General features: G+C 42.3%; 1 protein-coding gene across 1 annotated transcript; it reads right to left on the reverse strand.

Annotated features, from left to right (window-relative positions):
- Positions 1-6: 6 nt before the first annotated feature.
- Positions 7-10,154, reverse strand: mutyh (mutY DNA glycosylase; the record flags this gene model as incomplete). Its single annotated transcript, XM_080506272.1, has 22 exons — positions 7-171; positions 267-394; positions 656-770; positions 948-1,004; positions 1,156-1,236; positions 1,361-1,548; positions 2,699-2,756; positions 5,531-5,656; positions 5,745-5,795; positions 5,975-6,124; positions 6,220-6,365; positions 6,670-6,849; positions 6,957-7,044; positions 7,132-7,276; positions 7,377-7,474; positions 7,593-7,706; positions 8,510-8,581; positions 8,676-8,717; positions 8,810-8,883; positions 8,977-9,016; positions 9,391-9,521; positions 10,055-10,154. The coding sequence occupies 22 exons, from the start codon at positions 10,152-10,154 to the stop codon at positions 7-9; spliced, it is 2,349 nt and encodes a 782-aa protein (XP_080362398.1).
- Between the last annotated feature and the right edge of the window lie 318 nt (positions 10,155-10,472).

Genomic DNA, 10,472 nt, shown 5'->3' on the forward strand with positions numbered 1-10,472 from the left:
TTGAGCTCATGTTTCCTTCCTCTTCTTGAGGTAGCTCTGAAAGTAGAAGTTGCTGAACAGGATAATTAGGGTCACACAGTAACCGAAGACCAACAGGTTCATGGAGTCGGGGAAGTTGCAGTCGGTGAACAGGTTGTAGCCCGTGTGCAAGAGGAAGAGCATGAACTGCACCTGCAGAGGTAGTCCACAGGACGTCACATTAGTGGGGGGGGGGGGGGGGGGGGGGTATTGGGCAACATTAGTCTTACAGAGGCGAAGCCACTCACCAGCTGCAGAGACGTCAGGTATCGCTTCCACCACAGGTACTTCTGCATGTGAGGGCCAATTGCAGCCAGGCCGTAGTAAGAATACATCACAATGTGAACAAAGGAGTTGACGACACCGATGAAGAATGCTGAAAGACGGAGAGCAAACAGAAGGGTGCAAAAAAAAAAAAAAAAGATTTTGAGGAAGCAGCATTTTGATTGCTGATGTTTGTTTACCTATGAGTAAGCAAGACATAGGCAACAACGCTTGTGCTTATTTATTTGCTGAGGCCAAAGAGGACAGGCCGCTCGATAGCTATTTATTTTGAACAACTGAACAAGTGACAAGTTTGCTCGATATTGATCCTATAACTGGTCCTGAGGTGGAACTCCAGCAGTGGTCGACTTACACTGTCCTCCGGCGACATACTTGATTCCCGCCCACCAGTTGAAGATCATGGTGGCGTGATGGTAAACGTGAAGGAAAGAGAGCTGATTGTTCTTTTTCCTCAGGATGAAGAAGAGCTGAGAGAGAGGAGAGTGCAGGGTTAAATCTGGCCGGAATACCGTTTCGACTGAAACGCATACAGGGAGGAGTCATCAATTGAAAGACATTTCTGTGGCCTCTCTCTATCAACAATAAATATTTGAGCGTCGCCGTTCCCCACTTCTGATGTGCAATTTCATGTAAAGATTCCTCACCGTGTCACTGAGCTCGATGACCTTGGAGAAGAAAAACCACCAGCAAATGCTGGCCATCTGTCAGGAGGAAACGATATAAAGAAGTCAAGCATATCTTCTTTGGAACAAGCCAGTCAGCAGATTGTTGGGATTGTTTCATGTATTTAATGTGGCTTCTCTGCAGATGGTATTTAGGTTTTTTTTTTTTTTTCAGAAGATGCTTTCTTACCCTCATGGGCAATGGGTCGGTGCTGTAGTCTACAGGCTGACAGAAGAAGCTGTAGTTTGACAGCCAGGATGTAACCAGGAACTAAACAAACATGGGCAAAATCACACATAATCACTAACTATGACATGATGTGCTTTTAACCCGACATTGTTTTATTGTTTCTTTTCCCCAGTTAAAAATTAACAAAGATCTGTTTCAAACGTACCTCAGAGAACATGTACGCAGACAGGCCGACCATAGCAAAGTTGTAAACGATGAGAACGACCTGGAGGTTAACGGGCTGCCTGTGACTCATCAGACGAGGGCCAACCCAGACTATACAGAGGTAAACCAGGAAAATGATTGCCACCGGCACAGGGGAAAACACCAAGGGCCATGGATCCGTCCGCTTATCTGCAGGTACACAGTGTTTTTGAGTCAGGGGCACTTAGGCACTACAGAACAAATCACATGACTCTCTTCAATGCTATAGAAACGTATATGGAACATCTCTATAGGGGAAAACAGGTGGCAGTGTAAAAGAAAAAAAAAAACTAAATTAGCAACCAATCTGCTCTCAGGCAGATGTTCTAACTGATGATCATTACTCCAACGACTTAATTCATTCACACGGACAAACCTTACTTTAAACAGTTTAAAGGATTGTGTGTGAGAACAGGATAGGACAAATAAAGTAATCTGGCCTAATAAATTGTAAAAACAATCATATATGATTACTTTTTTTCAAATCTCTCAAAACTTGTGAGAAAGAATAGTCTGAGCCTCCAGACCATCATATCAACTTTTAATTCAACAATAATTCACCCTTTTATTGTATTCACTCCACGTCACCTTCATCCACCCAGAGACGGTTTGGATTTCCTTACTTGTGTTTGTGTCTTTAGATCATTTACTGTCTCATTATCACTGCTCTAATTGTTGCTAAAAGTTGGGTAAAAGTCTTCTTTTGTTTCTGTGCGGCCCACAGCAGGCCGTCTGCCAGTAATCCCCCGCCCTGCCTACAATGACACCAAGTCCTCCTTCACGACATCCACCAGTCTTCTCTGGGGCGTTAACCTTCACATTCATCTCCAGCAGCCTTGGTCACATGGAGCCACTGGCTCTCTACAGCACATCTCGACCTGACATTTCTAGTTTTATCTTCAAACGGCTCTCTCTGACATGTTCATATTCTATCCGGTCCAACCAAGGAACTTGTAAATAAAATCTAATAGTATCACCATCATCATAATAATTCCTATTATTATCAGTCTTGTTATTAATGTTATTGAAAGTCGCGTTATTTATTTGCACACTCGGGTTCAATATATAATAATACTCGTGTGTTCTTCACAGAAGAGGCAGGTCTCCAAGTGACAAAGCAGACATTGTGAATTCAATGGAGGACGCACATCTGCAGCTCCCTCCTCCCACTCACGTCAGTCGTACAATCTGCACTGTTATACCGCCGAACTTTTCCACAGTTGCAAGAACAAATACGTGCACAACCCATACATGAAACTTTTTTTGGGGGGGGAAGGGGAAGAACAATCTGCAATCATACCTCCGTTCTCCACTATCCACTGGTGCACAGTTTTGACACTTTGCCAGGCAGCAGCCATCTGAAAAACACGGCAATCCGAACAGTGAGTGAAAAAGAACGGAAGCCGCTCACGTGAAACTGGCATGACAGCTGTAAAAATTTACTCACCCTGAAATCGTGGTAATCTTAACTGACGCGCGTTGAGGGGAACCTTCGGACACAGAATAACGTTCGTCGGATTTCAGCTTGCAGCCGCCCTGCAGGCTCTACTGAACCGACCAGCACGCACCGTGGCCCGCAAACCCGACCGACAAGTTCTCTCTCGCCGGAGCAAGTTTGAATCGAAGCGGAGAAAACTGATGTCACTTCAGAACAGCTTCCTGACTGATGTCAAGCCAACGGCCGCGCTTGTTTCGCTGTGCGCCCATACACCATGCATTACTGTAAGAGCGCAACGCAACGGATGTCGAAATAAAAGAGACGTTACAGTGAATGAGATCTCACCTTCACTGAGTTAGTTAATATAACACTAATTATTACCACTGCTACTGATAACACTTAATGACAAACCGAATAAATGAATGCGTCACTAACATAAACTATTGTAGCGGCCCTGTGGACTGGCGGGCGAAAAGGATTGTGGGAAAGTCTAACTTTGTTTATGTGTTGTCATGGTTACGTGTTATAGTTCCGTATTTGAGTTGTTCTGTTATTGTCGGGTTCTCGTTCAGTTATCGTTTGTGCATTGCGTGTTTCCTCGTTCCTGTATGCACACTGCCGGCACGACACTATTAATAATGAAATGTGTATAAAAGGTACCGCCTGCAAAAACAAACAACAAACAAACAGTTTGAATAAGATGAAACACTAAACATGATATCGCCTCAATTAAAATTGGATCACCTCCAATATTCCGAGCTCACTTCACACAGTCCGAGATAAATCTCATGTATGATTTCAAAATAAAATTCAACTAAAAGTTTGAATAACGACCAAACACTCAACATGATATCGCTTCATTTAAAGTTAAATGAACTCCCAAATTCCTAGTGATCATTAAGTCAATCCACATCACAGTGATAATGGACCGTTTGTTTGTTTTGGGGTTTATTTCTTGTGCACAGTACGTTTAATTACTACTTTATTTCTTATGGTTGTTTAAGTATCAATATTACATTCATTTATTAAAAAGTTAATTCACTGGAATGTCGCTTTTATTTTGAAATCCGTTTGAGCGTGCCATTACGGTAATGCATGGTGTATGGGCGCACCGCTAAATAAAGCGGCGGCTGGCTTGTCAAGTAGCAAGACATCAGTACTTCCTGTAACATGGGACCCGAATACCGCCCAAATGAACTTCTTTTTTTTCTTCTTCTTTTTAACCCCTTAAAGTGCGTCCTGACGCTACAAGCAACCTGCGGTTACACAACAGGTTGACAGTGTATCAAGTTTTAGAGGGGACACGGGAATATTTCCCTTTATTGTTCAAAAGTGAAAAATAAAAATTTATGGTACACTTTGTGAGACATCTGCACATGGAATTCAAGTCAGATTTTCATTTATTAACTTCTCAGACAGATTATCTTTAGACACACACTTCAATTCAACTTTATTTATATAGCACCAAATCCAACACAGTTATGTCTAGTTGGTTTTAACAGAAAAAAACCCAACAACTCCACATGAGCAAACAGATTTTTTCCTTTCTTTTTTTTTTTTGTGACTGTGGAAAGGAGAAACCCCCTCGAACAGGAAGAAGCCAGACTGGGGGGGGGTTCCAGACTTTCGAAACAGCCCTAACTTTAGTAAATAGAAAAGTCTTGACTCTGGCCTTAAAAGTACAGACTGTCAGCCTCCCTAACTGAAACTGGGATCTGGTTCCACATAAGCCTGAATGCTGAAGGCTCTGCTCCCATTCTACTATCAGAAAACCTAGAAACCTCCAGTGAGCCAGCACTGTGATAATGAAGTGTTCTTCTGGGGAGATATGGGACTAACAATTCTTCAAGATATGGTGGGGCCCGGTTGTTAAAAGCTTTATCAGTAAGACTCTCTCCTCTGGAGGTAACACATGCATGGATTCGTTTTTTGGCACTGTGTCAGCATGTTTATAATTTTAGAAATTATTATGCAGGTGAAAGAGGGGAGTACTGCAGATTTGTTTACAGTAATGTGGGAGTTGAAGGATAAACCCCAGTCAAGAATAACTCACCGGTGCCTCACAGTGGTACTGGAGGTCAAAGTAATACTATCTTGTCTTACTATATCTTTAGATAATTTCTCTCTGGTGTTTTGGGCCAAATATAATAATTTCAGTAAGTTGCTTATATATCTAACATTGGGGCAACTATTTTCAGCCAGACTGTCTTTCTGGTTCTCGTGCCAATGTGGTGCCTGGGCCTGTTATCTTCAAGTGTCGAGACACATAATAAACAAAGTCGCTCTTCATACGACATGTCACCCAACAATTTGCTCTGTGACTCAGAAGGCTGGATGACCCATGCTCTCAGTAGTCTAGTTGAGTCGAACCAAGTTCAACCCACCAGGGTGCATTTTTATGAGCGATAAATATAATAATCTTACAAATGAAGTGTAAAATAATTGATCTGTGTATATGAAATAATGAGTCCAAATGAGTCAAAGTCCATATTTATAGCATTATCATAAACATAAGGTTATTACAAAAAACAAAATCAAACAGCACATGCAGTACTAGTACTATTAAAAACTGGCGATATGGCATGACAATACCACCAGCGAGGAGGAGAAATAGATCATGAGGTTCATACAGTAAAACACTTATGCAACGAATGGCGCCGTCATTCCAGGATCTTATCAGCTTTCCTGTTTCGCAGTTCTGAAGAAAGAGTTGAGCGAGAGCTGCCGGCTTCCACCGTTTGCCGCACTTGCTTTATGTTTGTTTGAGGTTTCTAGTTTCTTGTTACTCTTCATTCCTGCCTGCTTGAGCGTTTTCCCACCCTGATGCAACACAAGATGAACGACACAGAGGCATGTTAGGACATGATGACAGCAGGAGTTTTATCATATACTGCACGGAGGTGCTCACCTTGTCACCTTTTTCTTTTGGACCATCCACAGAGTCATAAAGCTTAAAGATCTGAAGGAGAGTCAACACATGCCGTCAATCGCACGCCGTGATCACGCACAAAGAAACACATGCATACGTGCAGTCCTGTTTCCACAGCATTGGGTTAAATATGTGACATTTAACGACGCACCAAAACCAATCACACAAGCAGGGAGTCACACAGTCTAAGAGTGCAGAACGACACAAACCTTTTTCTGTCCCGTGGACATAGCGGCTTCCCGCAGAGCCGATTTGGACAGCCACTGGGCGTTTTCAATCCGAGCTTGTGTATCGCCCTCCTTCAAATGTACGCTATAAACCACATTAGACTGAGTGATGTGGGAAAAGATGTGACGCACCTGCAAATCCAGACAAATGACTGCATTACAGCAAAAGAAACGATCTCTCTGCGCACGTACATAGGAGATTGACGAGCGCTCACTATCAGGCTCACCTCTCCCACATACTGCAAGACACCTTCAGTCAAGTGGGTTGCCATTAATTGGTTAATTCCATCACACAGTGTCGTCTTGTGTTTCCCTGAATAGTTTTCTTCTCCGAGTAGAAAACTGGGGAACTCCCACAAGCCTGCCAGCAAGCCTGCAAAGCACACAGTTACATATGTAGGCACATACATGCATAGATGCAGAAAGACATGACTTTATTAATGATAATTGGCTCGATGCAGCCAAGACGTTTCTGATACGGATGGGTATGAAGTTAAATGTACAGAATGATTGAACAATGAGCAGAATTTCGGGTAAAACAAGACTAATATATTCTTTATATCATTGGTGTTTTATATTGATTTAAATAGGAGATTCTTCTGGTATGAATTTTGCATTCAACCCCTATCCTGTACAAACAAACTCAACCACTGTGTAAAACCCTCCATGGCGCGGACCTTTGTTGGGTCTTTGTATGAGCAGGTATTTGTCTCCGTTGTCTCCGGACCGGGTCACCACGCAGGACAGCTTTCGCTCCTCTCTGCGAGGCTTCTTCGCCGGCTTCCTGGGGAAGTTCTGCACACCGAGTTCATCGTCCCAGGGTTCAGAGGGACACAGCGGACACGTGCCACTGTCCACTGATGAGAAGGGAAAAGAGAAGATTCATTATATCTGCAAAGACATCTGAGAAGGGTTATCGTGTGTGAAAAAAAAAAAAAAAAAAAAAAGGATGCAGCAGACTCACTGCAGTCCTCTATATCAGGAAGGACAGGGGTCTTCCTGTCCGACTTTCCCAAAAGCTTCTGTGAGTTTTGCTCCTGTTTGACATGAACCTGCACAGACACATGGGTCTCCCCTGAATACCTAAAAACAGTATTCATTTCCTTGTGGCCCAAGAAGACACACTGGATCCCGCCTACCTTGTGATAAGAGCGGCAGTGGGACTGCACGGGACACTGGCTGCACAACGGCGCTCGGGGAGTGCACACCTGTGCTCCCAGCTCCATCATGGCCTGGTTGAAATCTCCTGGTCGCTCTGGGTCCACCAGCATGTTGGCCAAACTCCTTGAAACAGAGAAAAATGCATTAAAAAAAGAACCGTAATTATCTAAGTTACAACAAATTACATGTTCTAAAAAATTTTTTAAGTTTAAAGTGTTGCCACCAAAGTGCTTCAGTCACTGTAGGACTTGTGCTGTCTGCTCCTATGGCCCTGACGCGACACAGCACGCGGATCACATTCCCATCCACAACTCCTGTAACCTGGAAAATGGAAATTATCCTGAGGTCTCAGTGATAAATCTTGGACTATTTCTATTCAAGATTGGCATGGGAAGTTATCCTGATCCACAACAACGTGCATAGATCTATATATTGTCACCTCTCCCAGTGCAATGGAGCCTACAGCTGCAGCGGTGTAGCGTCCTACTCCGGGCAGCTGTTTAAGCAGGCCGTCGACGGTCCGGGGCATCTGGCCCTTCAGCTCTGACACCACCTAACAGACAGCAAAGCAGTCACACAATCAACACTCAAAAGATGTGAATACAACAAAGGAGATTCCCTACTTCAATGCGTTTTTGTGGAAACAGGACAAAATGCACACTCAATTGCAATAACTGTTCCCAGTGCGTTTATTCACAAAGGTCCATCTTTGTCCGATGCTGTCATCTATTAAACGAGGTTATGAATGAGCAGAGGAGTTTTGTTTGAACACCAGCATCCTGCTGGAGGTTACAGTAGCTTGGGTTGCAGCACCGACCACATCCCGAGAGCTCACCTGTACCCGTAATTACAGCCAATGTGATGGAGCAGAATAAATCATGCTAAAGAGCCAAATGCAATGGCAAATTAAGGCGATTACATGCAGACTGACTCAATCATCAGTTTTGTGTTCGCTGCAAAACAACAGGGATTGTTTGGGGCAATGGATGACTCATTGCTAAATCATGAGTGCGTGTTGTGTTGGTGGTTTTCTGGAGAGGGATGTGGAGGCCCCCCGACGCTGAAGCGTGACGATGAGATCCTGTGTCTTAACCACAGGCTAATGTGCATGTGGTCCGGCTGAGCTTCGTGAGAGAGAAAGGTTGAGTTGATTATCGTGGCCATTTTACAACAGTGTATATAGAGCTCATTAGTAGTATTCCAACATCTATACTGGATTCCATGTTAATAATTGTATGTATTGGGTATACGAGTGCCTGAATGACCGAGCTCCTACTTTGGCCGACCCTCCCTTCACACCCATTCATGGAGCGCTTGTCCAAGTTGCACTGAAGCTGCATTATGAAACTAACAAACCTTCTGCGCTCCCTCATGTAGTCTTCTCCCACGGGAATAGTAGCCAAGGCCAGCCCACATCTGGTTCACCTCCTGCCCATCAATGAAATAAATATATTTAATAAAAAATAAAAAAACAACACAGTCTGAAAGCCTCGTGTTCATTTAGACTGCTTCAAGTAAGTACCTCCAGTGTTGCAGCTGCAAGTTTCTGTACTGTAGGCCACTTCTAAAATGCAAAATATAAAAAAAAAAAAAACTGAATTACGCACAATGCTCAAAATCCCACGGCTGTGTCACAACCACACTGAGGAAGTCTACCTTCATCCATTTGTTGTAGTAGTTTATAACTGTAACAACTTGTGTCTGCTGCAGCATGATTTCTGAAACCCACACTTAAAAAAAACAAACAAAACAAGCAAGATATTTGAAATACTCCAAACAGTAGTTATGGATTTAAATGTCTGTCAAATAATTTATTTACTGACCTGCATATATTCTGATGTTGACGTCTGATTCGGTAATAGCCTGTAGAAAGAGTGCAGGGAATAAGCCGGCATATTATTTTCATACAAAATTGTGATAAATTACAAAAAAATAAAAAATAAAAAAATAAATAAATAAGCATTTGAGTACTTTAGAATCAAAATCCAGATATATAATAAATATTTTCAAAATGCTTAAATATTAAGTGTGTTGATAACGATTTCTGCTGTGTACCTTGGTTTTGACTCTCCATGCACTGAAACCATCATTTTAATTGTAAGATTGGAAGAATATAAATTTAAAGCACTCAACGATGGTAATGTGAATAGCAATAATAAAAATCAAAGCACACAAGCGATACGTATAGGTAGGTGTATGGATCAACCATTGTTATTTGGTTGATCACCAAATTATACCATTGTTCTCCACGGCAGCTCTCTCTTCTCCCTGCCGTACCAATTCAGGAGTTGAGTTTGAAATCTCACAACATCAGCAGCGTCAGGGAAAGTGTGGTACGTAGAAGGCGATGATGCATCTGTGGTTTCTTCTGCAAGAACAAAGTCACATCTCATTTATCCTAAATGTAAACTATATGAGGCAAGTTTGCATATATTGACTGCATTGTACAATCAAACTGAATGATTAAATTTAGTAAGCCATTATAAATAGGCTGGTCTTTCTTCTTCATTCCTTTTGTGAGCCTATTTCTTGTCTTTAGTGATTCACATGTTTTTGTAATAAATAAATGAATAATGTGCAAATCTGTAATACAGTTAGAGCCTAACAATGCATCAAATAATAACATTTTCTAGCTGCAATTGCTTTATAAACAGAGGTGCATATGGCACAAGTTGGCGTCGACATTCAGTTTATATCTTGTACATGTTTTATATGTTTGTTATTATGACGTAAATGGTTAATGGCAATAGTGGAAGATGTAGTCTGGACTTCAGCCTTAACAAAGAAAAAGCCTGTTTGGAGAACGGTTGCTCTGGATGACATGTCATTAAAAAAATTAAGATGTGCGTCATCTGAATATGAGCAGCCTCTCTGATTTTTCTTTCAATAACAGTGATTTACCGTCTTTCACCGCTATCTTTGACCTCTTCCGCTTCGGTGTCGCTGCCATCGCCAGTCCGGCTCTCTTGCCGCTCTGCACTGCGGATCGTAACCTGCTCATTATAATGCAAACACATGGGGATTGTTTGATTTCTGTACACCGCTGGGTCAGCCTTGTTTACCTCGAGGATTATTTCCCGCTCCCGCCACGTCCAGGATGAGCGTGCTGCGTTCGTCCAATCGGCTGCACGAATACCAGTGACGTCGTTGTCGTCATTTCCGAGGGGAGGGCGCAAATCACTATTACGTAATAATAATTCCTTTTACTAAAACAAGTAGAATAATATCACTTACTGAGCATCATGATTGGTATCTTGGTTTGAATGTATTTTTCCTACAAGAAAAATATGTTATATTGCCCCGTTAATTATACAAAACT

The sequence above is a fragment of the Blennius ocellaris genome (genome assembly GCF_963422515.1).
Source record: "Blennius ocellaris genome assembly, chromosome: 12".
Taxonomy (NCBI): Eukaryota; Metazoa; Chordata; class Actinopteri; order Blenniiformes; family Blenniidae; genus Blennius; species Blennius ocellaris.